This window comes from Monodelphis domestica, chromosome 1 (assembly GCF_027887165.1).
Source record: "Monodelphis domestica isolate mMonDom1 chromosome 1, mMonDom1.pri, whole genome shotgun sequence".
In the NCBI taxonomy this organism is placed as follows: Eukaryota; Metazoa; Chordata; class Mammalia; order Didelphimorphia; family Didelphidae; genus Monodelphis; species Monodelphis domestica.
Genome location: NC_077227.1, coordinates 619,724,360 through 619,739,467, shown reverse-complemented (window position 1 = coordinate 619,739,467; position 15,108 = coordinate 619,724,360). Strand labels below are relative to the sequence as shown.

The following is a 15,108-nucleotide window of genomic DNA, read 5'->3' as shown; positions in this document are numbered from 1 at the left end:
AACAAAAATAATAAACTTATAAACTGCTTTACATACTGTGGTATTATAAAAAATGCCATTTTTTTCTTTTTCTTTTTTTTAAAGAGATTTTCCCCTTGCTTTGGATGTTGGCTGTGGAAGAGGTTATATAGCACATCATTTAAATAAGGTATACTTACGTGATAATTTTTCTTTCAGGAATGATAAAATTTTTTACATTTTAAAGTAAAATTTTCATCATCCAAGGCCATATAAAAGAATAAAAATGTGTATGACATTTAGACTTATATGTCAAAATATATGTAGCATAAAAATGCTAGTCTATTTTCCATTTTCCCCTCACTGACTCTTAATGTATTTTTAATTTATTTTACGTTCTTTTTCCAAAAGCTAATAATGATTATTGTTCACTTTCTTTATTGTCATAAGTACAAATGTGTTTCTACAATCATTTTTCTTGAATGGTTACATTTGTAATGTGATGTGTTTGGATTATATTTATTTATATTTATTTTTTAAAATACCTTATAGTTTTCTTTCATTTTCATCAATTTCATACTTTATCATAATTCCCAATAAGAAACAGTCAAATTGAAAAAAGTGCTTAATAAATGGTATTTGATTGATTAATTAATCACCTAATTATAACCTAGGACAGTGATGACAAACCTTTTAGAGAAAGAATGTGACCCCACCACCACCCCCCAGGTGCTGAGCATACCCTTCCCACCCCTTACTGCACCTAAGAGAGAAAACACTCCCATTGGGTTGCTAGGCAGAGGGACAGGTGATGTGAAAAAATGTGGTCAGACATGTAGAAGGCGAAGGTTGCAGTTCTACCTCGAGGTCTTCTAGTAATGAATTGGTGGGTAGGGAGGGCAACTGCATGCCCATAGAGAACTTTGTATGCTGTCTTTTGCACTTGTGCCATAGATGTGCCATCCCTGGCCTAGGATATTTATTGATCGGAGATATTCTTTATTTTTATATTTGTTCTATCTTTTGTTAGACACTGAAGAATAGACATGAATTATAAATTGAATTGAATCATCACTCAATCTATAATTATTGACCTATGCACACATACTCAATAAGGTACTGTGCTGAGCATTCTGGATTCTTCAGTGGATCTCAGACCTTATTTCGTTTAACAGATGTTACTTTTTGCATATGTGTTAGATGCTAGAGGTTCACACAGTAAATAAAATGTGTGTGCATATGTGTATGTATGTCTGTGTAACAGTTAAATTAGTTTCTCTACTAAAAGTATTATATTTTATGAGGTTTATTAAAGATTATTAGATTTCAAGATAAAAAAATGCAAAATAAGAAAAGCACATGCCTAGGGCACATTAGCCCATTTACAATTCACTTACATCTTGTTGCTATCTCTGAGTAGAGGAAGAGCGCTCTTGAGAGACAGAGAGCCCTTTAAATAATAATTTGTGATCTTGCCCAGGTGGAAATCTCCGGCGAGATTATAGGGAATTCTGGGAAGTACCAAGGACTTCTGGGGATTGAAGTCTGAGGTTCAAATCTCCATTTTTACATTCCCCTCTTTGATCATTATTAGGAAACATGTTTCCCCCAAAGGATCATGAAAACGTAATCAACTTAAAGATTACAATAATTTGAGGATAAGAGTAAAAAAGAACAAAACCAATCATTGCTAGACTCGTTGACAAAAAAACAGTTAGGGGGAAGTCCCCTTTGGCATGAAAGTATACATACAAATAAATGTTCAATTAACCACACTCAACGTTCATTCTTGATCTTCTCACGCAGCTTGTGGTCTGGAGGCATCTTCATGGTGTCTTCTCCAAACAGTTCAGTTTCTGGATTTGGGGAGGTAGCATGTTTCTTAACCTAAAGTTCTTCTCAAAAGGAATTTAAACTTTGCAATTTAAAATAATAATTTTTTTCAGTGTAGTTATAGGGGAAAAGAAACAGAATATAACAGTAGTTAAAACCCAGTACATTAAAATGATTCAGTGTAACAGAATAGTATTGAACGCATTAATATATGAACTTAAAACCAACAAATAGCACGTGCCTAGGGCACATTAACCCATTCACAATTCACTTACATCTTGTTGCTATCTCTGAGTAGAGGAAGAGTGCTCTTGAGAGACAGAGAGCCCTTTAAATAATAATATGTGATCTCACCTAGGTGGGAATCACTGGTGAGATTATAGGGGATTCTGGGAAGTACCAAGGACTTCTGGGGATTGAAGTCTGAGGTTCAAATCTGCATTTTTACATCTGTCTACTTTTCTCTCTAAGCCTGGTTCAGATCACCTGTGCATAGATCTGATTTCGGTTATGGATTATTCATAACAATGTTCTTCATCTTGTTAGTTAAGATTTTCTGTATACTTTTTAAAAAACTCTTATCTTCTGTCTTAGAATCAATACTATGTATTAGTTCCAAACCATAAGAGCAGTAAGGGATAGGCAATAGGGATTAAGGGACTTGCCCAGGGTCACATAGCTAGGAAGTGTCTGAGGCAAGATTTGAACCCAGGACTTTCCAGACTGGATATTTTAAAATTTTTATCTCACTTATCTAAATGAATTTACCTTAGTTTTTACTTGCTTTATGTAGAAAATTCTACTTCCTAGAGTTTTATTGTCAAAATAATCATCACTATTTCTAGTTTTATTCTCTTTAACAATTTCAATGACAAAAATATTTTTATTATACTTTAACCACATTTATGTTACTTTTTTTGGTAGGAAGTTGTTGGAAAATTTTTCCAAGCAGATATTGCCGAAAATGCATTGGTATGTAGTTCATCATACTATATTGATATCAGTTTCATAATGATGATTAAGTTAGCAATTGGCATTCTGTGAAAATGATTTCAATTTCTTTTTATTATAGAAAAATGCTTTAGAAACAGAAATACCTACTGTTAGTGTTTTAGCTGATGAAGAATTTCTTCCCTTCAAAGAAAATACATTTGATCTGGTTGTTAGCAGTTTAAGGTTGGTATTTCTTTTTATTAATTCTTTCTCTAAGGGTTTAATTTTAAGAGATGAACAAATAGTTCACTGTATCAATTCATTTTAGCATTTGAACTATTAATAAAGTTCCTGATTTTACAATTTTTGGGGCTATAAGAGAGCCTCTGCTTTTTAAACTGTGTTAGTGGTGGTAGTACTGAGAATTAATTTTTTTTACCTTAGCTAATTTAAGAACACAGAGTATACTAAGTCACTAGTCTTTTTAAGTATAGAACAATGATTTTAATTTTGGATATGGAAAGGACCTTTGAGATACTCATTAGACAAATGAGCCTTCTGATTCCACGTTCATCACTAATTCCCTGGTACCATATTGTTTCCCATTTAGTAAAGCTAGAAGATGGAATTCCTTCCTGCATACTGATGTTGTATAGAATAGAACTGTATAGTTAGAAGGAACTCTAGAAATCATCTTCTCCAGCTCTCTCATATTAAAAATGAAGAAATGAAATCTTGCTGTTTAGTCATTCAGTTGTGTCTAACTTTTTGTTACTCTATGGATTACAGATTACCAGGCCTCTCTATTCTCTAGTATCTTTTGAAGTCCATCCAAGTTCATATTTATAGTTTCTATGATTATCTATTATATACTCTGCTGCCTTCTTTTCCATTTGCCTTCAATTTTTTCCTAACACCAGGATCTTTTGCAATGAGTCCTGTCTTCTCATGTAGCTAAAGTATTTAAGCTTCAGTTTCAGTATTTGACCTTCTAGTAAATAATCTGATTTAATTAAATGAAGTCTTCAGAGTTGAAATTGCTTGCCTAAGGAAACCTTAGCTGGTCACTAGCAGTAATGGGACTAGAATAGGTTTCTTTTCCCAAAAAAATGGTGAACATTATTAAGAAATTGAAAATTTGCAGGTTATCCAGTTAGGCCCCTTACTTATATCACTCTTGTTGTAGGGTACTATACTTCAAAATTCAAAACATTTACTTCAAACATTTTTTTTTATTAAACTGTAAGAAATATGTTTTTATATTTCAGTTTGCATTGGGTGAATGATCTTCCTAGAGCATTTAAACAGGTGAGAAAAATACTGATATATTTCATTGTTTATTATATAAGCATATAGTCTATTATAACTTAATAACACTGTTATGGACCCCTCATTAAATATGCTACAGTCACTCCAAGTTTTAAAAAGTCAATATAGCCACACAAACTAAAATAATTTAGTTAGATAGTTTGAAATTTGCTTGTACATCAATCCTTTGGAGTGTTTTCTAAAAATTAAATCAGTAGGTATTGAGCTAACTTATATGCATGTCATTTTAGTAGATGGTCTGAGAGATACAGAGAAGTATTAGAAATAGTTGTTAAGATTAAAAACTTAAAGCATAAATATGCAATAAATTATGACAGAGGTACAAGAAAATTATAGATTAGTTAAATGATTACTTGCCAAACTAGTAGTAGAGGTCTGTATTCTCCCGTTTTTTGATTAACACATTCCTGTTAGTAAAATATATATATGTAAACACACACACATCTCCAATGCATATATGTACATATATATATATATATATTTGCTTATCTACAAATGACAAATATGAAATGTTTTATTGCCCATTATAATTATACAATCAACTCCACAACTACCAATGAGTTTTTATTAAACCCTAAGTGCTATTGTATAAGGATTAAATGGGGAGGACATGGTTACATAGAAAATATTCTTTCTTTTCTTTTTAAACCTTTACCTTCCATTTTAGAATCAATACTGTGTATTGGTTCCAAGGCAGAAGAGTGGTAAGGGTAGGCAATGGTAGTTAAGTGATTTGCCCTGATAGGCCTAAGAGGGCAGATTAAGGAACAATGAATAGAAGTCACAAAGCAAATTTAAACAATGCATGAGAAAAATTTCTAAATGGGGCTGTCCCACAATGGAATGAACTTTTTTGGGAGATAATAAGTCCCCCCTTTTTGGAGGACTTAAGACAAAAATTGAATAATCACATGTTCAGTATATTTTAGTGGGGATTCTTCTTGGTCATATATTTGAACTATCAGAGATTTCTGACTCCAAAATTCTTTGATTCTGTTAATTATATACATTATGAACTTTAAAAAGTAGAAATCAAAAAAGGATAAGACAAAAATGAAATGTTTTATCCTATAATCTATAGTGAACCAGTGGCATCTACTGAGCAGAAGGCTCACATGATCTGACTTGCAGTTGAAGAAAATCACTTTATAGGCTTTGAAAGATGGATTAAAGATGGGAGAAATTTGAGTATGAAAGGTTATTTAAGAGGCTATTGTAGTAGTCTAAGAGGTAATGAGGTTTTATGGGTGATGTTTATTTGAATAGACAGAAGAGGATATGCAACGGATATTTTGTAGAAAGAAATGAAAATGGTTAATGATTACTAGGATGGTGGTGCTACCCAGTATTAACAAGGAAGTGGAAAGATGTCGGTTTGGGTCGAAAGCTAATTTAAACAGATCTGTAGAGCATAACTAATTTTTACCCACTTCTACATTGTAAATTGTACTGTTCCACTAAAAGTGAAAAATGGGTTATTATTCACTGGCCATTAGAGAGCACAGATCTTACCCTGTGAGGAGTTTCCTGTTACAGTCACAAGGTAGGTGATGGTGGTACTGTTTCCAGTGATGCCTGATTCCAGCCTCTGTGGGTGACTAGTTAACAATTAGATTATAACATTTCTAAGAGTTCAACAGTAGATTTAAAACTGAGGTGTTAAGAACTTTTGGGTTTTGCTATCATATTCCTAGGACTTTATCTTTTAAAGTTCCTTTAAGAAAATGATCAGTAGATTTTGTCTTTATTTTGTCCCTAGGTTGTTTTTTTATTTTTTTTTTCAACTCTTACCTTCTGTCCTAGACTGGATACTAAATAATGATTCCAACCTAAAAGAGCAGTAAAGGATAGGCAGAGGTGTTTAAGTGATTTGCCTAAGGTCACACATGTAGTAAGTGTATGAGGCCAGATTTGAACTTTATGTCTTCAGGCATGGCTCTAGTTTCTTGTCCCTTGGTTCTAAAAGCCTTGGACATTTTTCTCTTTAAGATTTCTTGATAAATAATATATAGACGTTTTTAAAAAGTCATTGTTTTTAGGGAATCAATAGAATTTATTAAAACAGCTACTAGATTTTAGTCATTCTGCGTGGTGTAAAGGTAGAAAAACAAAGATAAAATGGTTCTTCCCCTCAAAAAGTTTCCATTCACTTTGGCAAGAAAGCTTGCTGCATACATAAAAGTATACACAGAATCAATATTTTCTGGGAGAAAGCATTGGTAGCTGTAAAGAAGTGTAAGATTAAAAATTAATATCCAAATACTCCAAGCATTATTTTTATAAGATTTAATAATAATAACTTGAAGCAAAGGAAAGACTAGCTTCAGTAAAGAGAAAGCTTCTCAGACTGGACACCCAGGAGAAAGTGCAGAGCCGCCAGGCCAAGGCCCAAGGGCGGTGTTTCCAACAAACTTATTTTCTAAACATAAAGACACAAAGTCAGGACATAAAGGAAAGGGATGCTGGGTTATGTAGTTCAGGGGTATACAATTTCTGTTTTCACAGAAGGTAGCACTTAAGCTGAGCTTTGAAGGAAGTTGGGACCTCTAAAAAATGGAGGTGAAGAGGTTTGGCTCCCAGTGCCAAGCAGAGGAGAAGGGATATTCCTGAGTAAAGAACTGCAAGAAGGTAGGTATGGCTGAATCCTGAAGGGAATCAAAGCTGGAAAAGGAGGTTAAAACTAGATCATGAAAGACAACAACAAATAGTGAAGCTTTTATTTGAACATAGGGGTAATAGGGAGCAACTGGAGTTTATTTTAAGTAGGAGAATTAAAACATTTAAAATATAGAAAAAGCATTTCAGCAACCACAAAGGGTAAATTGGAATAGGAAATAAGAGTAAGCCACTTAATTCTATCTCACTCTGTAATAATAGAGCTGGGATTTGAAACCAGGTCTTCTGACTCCATAGTTCTTTCTCCTATGTGATGGTAATTGACTGGAAAGAGAAAAATGGCAGTTAACAGAAATAGAGAAGCCAAGACAGGGAAATGGCTTTGGGGAATGAGGATGAGGTTTTTTTTTTTTTTCCAGGAGCTCAGTTTTTAAAGTGACTTGATATTGCCCTCTTGTGGAAGCCATATAGAATTAGAATTATACAGCCACACCACCTTCTGAACTCTTGCATTTGAACAAGACACAGTAGGAAACCATGGATATTATAACGGAAGCCTATTTACAGCAGATGAAAGCTCCTCAAATCCTAGTCTATTCTCATATACTATGATTTTTATCACTGAGCCAAGGAGCGACATTCTTTTTTTTTAGTTTTTAAAACATTATTTTATTTGGTCATTTTCATACATTGTTCATTGGAAACAGATCATTTTCTTTTCCTTCCCCCCAACCCCCCGCCACCCTTTCCTTAGACGCATGATTCTTCTGGGTATCACATGTGTCCTCCTTGCTCTGAACCCATTTCCTTGTTGTTGGTATTTTCATTAGGGTGCTCATTTAGCGTCTCTCCTCTATCATGTCCCCTCAACTTCTGTAGTCAAGCAGTTGCTTTTCCTCGGTGTTTTTACTCCCTCAGTTTGTCCTCTGCTTGAGGATTTTTTTTTCTTGTAGATTGCTGCAGGTTGTTCAGGGACATTGTAAAGCCACTGGAGAAATCCATTACGTTCTCTTGTACCACAATGTGTCAGTCTCTGTGTACAATGTTCTCCTGGTTCTGCTCCTCTCACTTTGCATCACTTCCTGGAGGTTGTTCCAGTCTCCATGGAATTCCAAGGAGTGACATTCTTTTGGAAAATGGATACAAGGGTTTGGGAAGGGCAGTAGGGGACTAGAACCTCTTGTCCCTTTAGAGTTTGGGCAGAGTATCTACTTATGCCAAGATATAAAAGATACAGAAAAATTCCAGAAGGAGGTTGAGGTTGGCAGACTTCTTCAGCAATTTGTTGAAGGTCTAACTTCTCAATTGTCTCACGTAAAAAAGTCATGGGAATGATGAACCAGAGCACTGACTTCCTGTTATATAACATGTGGCCAGGATGTTGAAGATTAGGTAGGACAGAAAGAACAAATACCCTGAGTTGAATCCTAATATCTCCAGACTGCAAATGCAGATCCAAAAGTGGATCTCTCCTGAATCCAAAGTCCTAATTAGGTAACTCGAATCCAAAGAACCAGCCTCTTTTTCCAACAACTTCATCTCCCTTTTGTTGTTGAAAGTTGACCTTGGAGCTGAGAGCTAAATAGATCAGGTAGACCAATGGCAGAATGGCAGGGAGCTCTACCTGGATGGCATAGAAAAGTGTAATAGCCAATAGGACAAAGATGATGAGAGTGGACAGGTTTCTCAAAGTCACATATTTGAATCCAGAACTTACGTAGAGAGAAGCTGGACTGGACACCAAAGAAGAAGAGGGCTAAGTATTTTTGAGCATAGATGAGTAGTAAAGGCAGGCAGTTGCAGATACAGCCCACTATGTAGAGGATGAAACCATTTTGGAGCTACTGGATGTCATCCATCCAACATTGTTCTTTTGTCAGTGCTCTTGGAGAAATTGTTGAGAGTATTGATGAGGTACTCCCATGTAAGAATTTAAAATTAGGTTTTGTGCTAAATATGAGAATTCTAAAGTAATATTGTGGTCACTGATTTTAAAATATTACAGCTTAAGTCAAAATGACTTTTAGTAGCTTTATTTAAAAAGAGGTGGAAAGAGTGAAAGTGGAAAAATGTAGATAAAGAGATAGAAAGTACTGCCTCGCTACAAATACCCTGAGTTGAATCTCTAGACTGCAAATGCAGATTCAAAGGTGGGTCTCTCCTGAATCCAAAGTCCTAATTAGGAAACTCAAATCCAAAGAACCAGGAGAGGCTGAAGAATCCGCTGAGAGCCTTTAGTGCACATGCGGCTAAGACTGCCTAGAATATTACCAGAATTCCCATCGAAGGGAATGTCCCACTGAAGCACCAATGAACAGAGAGGGTCTCCTCACTGAAGAACCAAGGAAGGAATCACTCCACTCACACCGCAGGATCCAAGGAGTCTCCTCCTCCAGTTTGCCTCACCAACCAGAGTCCAAAACTGAATCCTCCAGCTGGCCTTTTTAAAGCAGTTTTCCTGAGGTCACTTCCTGTTGCTCCCCCACTTTATGGGAACCAATAGCAGTCTTTTAATTTGCTTATCACTGCCCAAGGGGGTGGGGCATTGGCCTTTGAAGTTGTCACTCACTCTAGCAAGTGACTTGTGAACTCTCATACTTAGTGATTGGTAAGGTACTAGGTAAGGGTACTTAAGTTTTTGATTGATTAACCTAAAGATTGATTAAATTAAAAGTTGCTGCTTGAGAGACAAAGAGGGTTTGATTCACTCTTCACACCCACTAGGTTGAGACTGAGCTGAAGGGGGCCCTGGGGCCAGTATACTGTTCAGGGGCCATGAGGGTGAACAACATGCTAAATCTCTACTGGTCCTGTAGCATTCTCCTGCTTGATCATAGTCAGCTCCATAGTTGGAGATCTCCCTGGCTCAGTGTTTTTTTCTTTTTTTTGTTGTTTTGTTTTTTAAACCCTTACCTTCCATCTTGGAATGCTCCAAGGCAGAAGAGTGGTAAGGACTAGGCCATGGGGGTCAAGTGACTTGCCCAGGGTCACACAGCTGGGAAGTGTCTGAGGCCAGATTTGAACCTAGGACCTCCTGTCTCTAGGCCTGGCTCTCAATCCACAGAGTTACCCAGCTACCCACATACACACCCCCCGCTCAGTGTTTGAGGGGATAGTTGATGAAAACACCTAGTGGGCAGTTAAAGCTATGGACCTAGATCTTGGAAGAAAGATGTCGGCTAACAAAATGGATTCAGGAGCCATGTATAGCATTATGTAGTAGGAGTGCACTAGATTTGGAGTTAGAAAATTTCACCTTTTCAGTCTCTCACTTATTAGGTCTTTGGCAGTGGACAGGTTGCTTATATTAACCTTTCAGGGTTCTGTAGGAAGTTCACTGTTTTGTAAAGCACTGTATAATGTAAAATTACTGTTATGTTCTGAATATGACTAAAGTGTCAAAATATGCAGGAATTAAAAAAGCAGATCATAATTTGGGAGTAACCTCATTTACTGGCAGAAAGAGGCAGACAAAAAGGCAGTTGTCAGGAACCAGTGGAGTATATATTTGCTGTGCTCTCTGTAAAATTGAGATTTGAATTCTGGACTCCATTCCCCAGGAGTCCTTGCTAGCTCCCAGAATGCCCTCTAATCTCACTGAATTCTCAAATGGGCCTAGAGCAAAATGATTATTTAGAGGGTCTCCACCCATGGCGGGCTCTCTTTACTTTCTGTCTCCGCTGGCAAACAGACGCATCTCATGATGTGAGTGAAAGTTGGGTGGGCCTCATGGCCCACCTAGCATGTCCTTTTCTTACTTGTATATTCTTAAATTCTCAACCTTTAATAAACCTCTAAAATATACTCCTTGCCGAGAGAAACTAATTTCTACCTGCCTCAGTCTCCCCCTGATTTTTAACTGTTACATCTAAATATTGCTTTTTAGTATTTTAAAATGTTAAACTTAAGTTGTTTTTTGTGACTAGGAAGTTGATTTAATGAACCTTGTCTTAAAGTTGGATCTCCCTCTCTTATCAAGATCAAAGTATTGCCAAATACTTTACTATTCCAGAACATAACTATTAAGGGCTGAAAATTTTGTGTAAGAGTATGGATATACAATATCACTTCTGATATAAATATGCTAGAAATATTAGTTGGAAATTAGTTTTAAAGGCAGGCAAATAATCAGTGAGTATTTTTCAATGAAAAGATAGGGACTTTCTCACTTATGTTGTAGATTATGTGGTGTTTAAATGTACAAATCACTACTGTTGGCCATATGATGGTTGACTGAATGAATTGCATGGCAACAGTTTATGTAGAAGTTTTTTAAATTAGATATCAGATCATTTGAGGAAGTTTCTAGTATTCCATATAGGAGTGGTAATTATGAGATATTAAATTGTCAACATACATTAATAAATTTACTTTATTTGCCCTCTAAATTTATCCAGAGAGGTAAAGAAGACCAATGTTGAGATTAGAATTTATTCTGAACAGTTTTTTTTGTTTGTCTTACAGATTCATCATGTTTTAAAACCAGATGGAGTATTTATTGGCGCAATGTTTGGAGGAGATACACTCTTTGAACTCCGATGTTCTTTACAATTAGCAGAACTGGAAAGAGAAGGAGGATTTTCTCCACACATTTCTCCTTTCACTGCAGTTAGTGATCTGGGCCATTTGCTGGGAAGAGCTGGTTTTAACACACTGACTGTGGTAACTATTAAGAAAGAAAATCTAATAACCTATTAGTTGTACAATTCAGAAACAGTTAAAATTCTTTTTGGTCTTGAGGGATATCAGAATTACTGATGTCAAAATCCAAGTAATGTAGTTTTCAGTAAAAAACTCTTCTTATCACTTAATTGTGTTCTAAGGATTTAATTTACAATCTATACCTAGGTAATTCACTTTTAAAAACAATGTAAATGTAATTGCACCTCTGTCAGAAAAGATGATGAGTTCCAGAAATAGGGGGAAAAGTGCCTTTAGGCAGAGACACTGAGAGAGTGTGTAAAATGTTTTGGAAGTTAAAGGCTAAACCAGTTTGGTTAGAGAATTGATTATGTGGAGAAGAGTTAGAGATAAGACTGTAAATGTACAGTTATACCAGATTGTGGAAGGTGTTAAATGCCAAGTAAAATTTGAACTTTATCAGTAAAGACCTGCTGAAATTTTTGTGTACAGACAGTAATGTGACTAGATATGAATAATAATTAATAGTAATAGAATAATAATTAATAGTAAAATTTTGCAGGGTCTACTTTATACCAGGCACTTTGCTAAGCACTGGTGATATGAAAAGAGGCAAAAGATAGTCCCATCCTCAAGGCGCTTACAATCTAATGATAGCTACAACAAAGAAACAAATATGTACAAATATGCTATATGCAGATATTAAAATATACTGTGTATAAGCTATATAAATAGTATATGTTATTTTCCTGTTTGTGGTAATAATTAGCAGGGAAGATACTAGAACTGAGAGGGAGTCAAAAAGGTTTGCTGTGGAAGATGGGATTTTAGTTAGGGCTTAAAGGAAGTTAGGGAAATTAGTAGGTAGAGTTGAATGATAATATTCCCATTGTACAGAACATCCAGGGAAAATGCCCAGAGCCAAGAAATGAAGGGTCTTGTTCATGGAATAGCCAGGAGGCCAGTGTCACAGGATCAAAATGTGTGTGGAGCAGTAAAATATAAGAAGAGCAGAAGGGAGACCTAGACCATAAGAGCCTTTCAAGACTAAACAGAGAATTTTGCATTTGATCCTGGTATTGATTGGAGGCCACTGGAATTTAGTAAAGAGGAGTGACATGGTCAGAACGATTTTATAGAAAAATCACTTTTATGGCTGAAGAATGAATTGGAGTAGGGAGAGACTTTAGCTATGTTGACCCACCAGTAGGCTGTTGCCTGAGGTGATGAGGGCCTGCCATGGAGTGGTGGCAAAGTTAAAGAAGAGAAGGGAACATATTTGGGAGATGTCACAGAGGTAAAATTGACAGGTCTTGCCAAAAGATTGGAAATGGGTGAGAGATAATGAAGAGTTGAAGATGACACCTAGGTTATTAAAGAATCTAAGGGCATTGGGAGTATGATATTGTCCTTTACAAAAATAGGGAAGGTGCTTATGGGAGGGTTTAAAAGGAAAAATAATTTGATTTTGGACATGTTTAAAGTGTCTACTAGACAATTTGATATGTCTGAAAGGTAGTTGGAAATGTGAGACTGAAAGTTAGAAAAAAGGAAGATTCTCTATGTTGTAGTAATCTTTATTTTCAATATATAGAATAGTGCTTTGCATATAAATAGTACTTAATGTTTTCAGAAATCAATTTCCGACATTTGTATGATAAATTTGAAAGGTGAATTGAAATGTGTAGACTTGTTAGGTGGTCATAGTAATGAGACAGAAGAAATTTTAATTCAGATGCCATTATAGTTTAGGGCTCTTTGTTATTTATATCTTTTTTAGGCTGGAGTATTGGAGGAACCTACTATTATAGTACAATACAAGAATCAACATTTATCATGAATCTCCAAGAGTCAGGGGTTCCCAACTAGCTGGTTTTAATTAGCTTGATCTCTAAACTTAATTCAGTGACTCCCAAAATTTTTTCCCCCCTTTCTTCCACTTTTTTCTCTCATTCCTTCCCTCTTCTTTCTTCTTCTACTCCCCTGAACTGAGTTGTACAAATGTTGTCACTTGATACACATTTCCATATTATTCACTTTTGCTATCGAGCGATTTTTTAAAAGCCCAAACCCCAAATCACATGCCCATATATACATGTGATAAGTGATGTCATATGTTTTGCTTTTTGCTTTTCTACTCACATAGTTCTTTCTCTCAATGTAGATAGCATTCTTTTACTTAAGTCCTTCAGGAATGTCCTGGCTTGTTGCATTGCTACTAGTAGCAAGGTCCATTACCTTTGTTAAAAGAAATTTTCTTAACAGCTTTCTCTGTCCCTTTAAGAGGCAGAGGAGAAGAGAGATTTGTCAGTCAGTTACAGCTGACAGTTGGGAGGAGCAGCAGTTTCTGGCTCTCTCTGTGAGACTGGCAGTTTTTTCTAACTGACAGTTGGAAATAGAGAAAAAATGGATTTAAGGCCTTAACAGCCTTAATGGTTATTGATTAGCTTAGGTAGGTAGATAGTGGGTAAATTCTTAGATAGACAGTATAGAAAAGTTAGGCTGGATCCTGGCTCTGGCAGAAGACACTGCCCTCAAAGGCAGAGAGATTTAGGGTTTTTTGGAAATTTTTAGTTAGAATTGGGATCTTAGGTATAGTTATAAGATATTAGGAGATTACTCTCTTTCCTCCTTTCTATTTCCTATTTGAACTTTCCTAAAAAGAAACTAAGTGTTTTGTGTTTATCAAATTGCCCTCCTGACCTCTATTTAAGCTCCTACTGAAAAATTTTAACCCTTCACACACTGAATTTTTCCACTGTTTTACTTTCTGTGTACAATGTTCTTCTGGTTCTGCTCATTTTTATCTGCATCACTTCACTGTGGTTCTCCAAATTCATATGAAAAGCCTCCTGATCATCAATCCTTACAGCAAAATAGTATTCTGTCATCATCATATACCACAATTTGTTCAGCCATTCCCCAATCCAGGAATACCCTCTCATTTTCCAATTTTTTGCCACCACAAAGAGTGTAGTTATGAATATTTTTGTACAAGTATTTTTCCTTATTATCTCTTTGGGGTACAAACCTGGCAGTGGTATTACTGGCTTAAAGGCTATGCATTCGTTTAAAGTCCTTTGGGCATAATTCCAAATTGCCTTCCAGAATGGCTGGATTAATTCACAACTCCACCAGTGATAAAAGTGGGTAATGAAATCTACCCAGCTCTTATTGATACAAGGGCAACTAAATCTGTTTTAAAAACATCTCCTGACTGGCTCGCTAAAAACTCTAATATTTATAGGGAAAATGTGTTGGGGATTGTAACAGGGAATGGAGGAGTTGAAGAGAGAGAGAGAGAGGGAATATGGGTGCCAATGAGGTAAAAGGAGAGAGATGCCCCCTGCCAAGAGGCTATTTTTGAAAAATAGGATTCCCGAGAAATGGGCCATTTATGATAGCCTGAGGGGATGTCTTCTCTATGGATTGATGTTGAAGATACCTCAGAGCAGGTAAGCATGAACCCTGCTGAGGGATAAGCCTCCTCCCAGACCAAAGTCACCCAGCAGGGATCCAATAAGGACTGTTTCTAGTTGAAGGGCTGTCCTGAGGTTCAGCTCCCTCTTATGTCCCTTGAAATGATAGTTCTCTTATCTGACTGCGGTTATTTAAATAAAGATAAATTTTAATAACATGTTTGGATTGGGGAGGTATCAGGGAAGAGGGATGTCCCTAGATGAGGTTTGAGTCTCTCTCAACTTTTTGAGCTGAGGCCAGGCCTCACAGGCTGGTGGAGGGTTTCTTTTATTCCTGTCTATGCTAATCTGTGCTAGTTTTCTTAAGTTCAAAGTCTTA

General features: G+C 36.1%; 1 protein-coding gene across 4 annotated transcripts in view; it reads left to right on the top strand.

Annotated features, from left to right (window-relative positions):
• The window catches only part of NDUFAF5 (NADH:ubiquinone oxidoreductase complex assembly factor 5), a 42,247-nt gene that overhangs the window by 14,237 nt on the left and 12,902 nt on the right, over positions 1 to 15,108 (top strand). For 3 of the 4 annotated variants that reach the window (XM_016427689.2, XM_001382082.3, XM_056813869.1), the window contains 5 exons: positions 85 to 148; positions 2,716 to 2,763; positions 2,864 to 2,967; positions 3,993 to 4,032; positions 11,134 to 11,331. In XM_016427689.2, the coding sequence (XP_016283175.1) occupies positions 85 to 148; positions 2,716 to 2,763; positions 2,864 to 2,967; positions 3,993 to 4,032; positions 11,134 to 11,331 (454 nt within the window). Of the gene's footprint in view, positions 1 to 84; positions 149 to 2,715; positions 2,764 to 2,863; positions 2,968 to 3,992; positions 4,033 to 6,569; positions 6,682 to 11,133; positions 11,332 to 15,108 lie in introns of those variants that run through there. The other variant, XM_056813870.1, reaches the window with a different exon arrangement.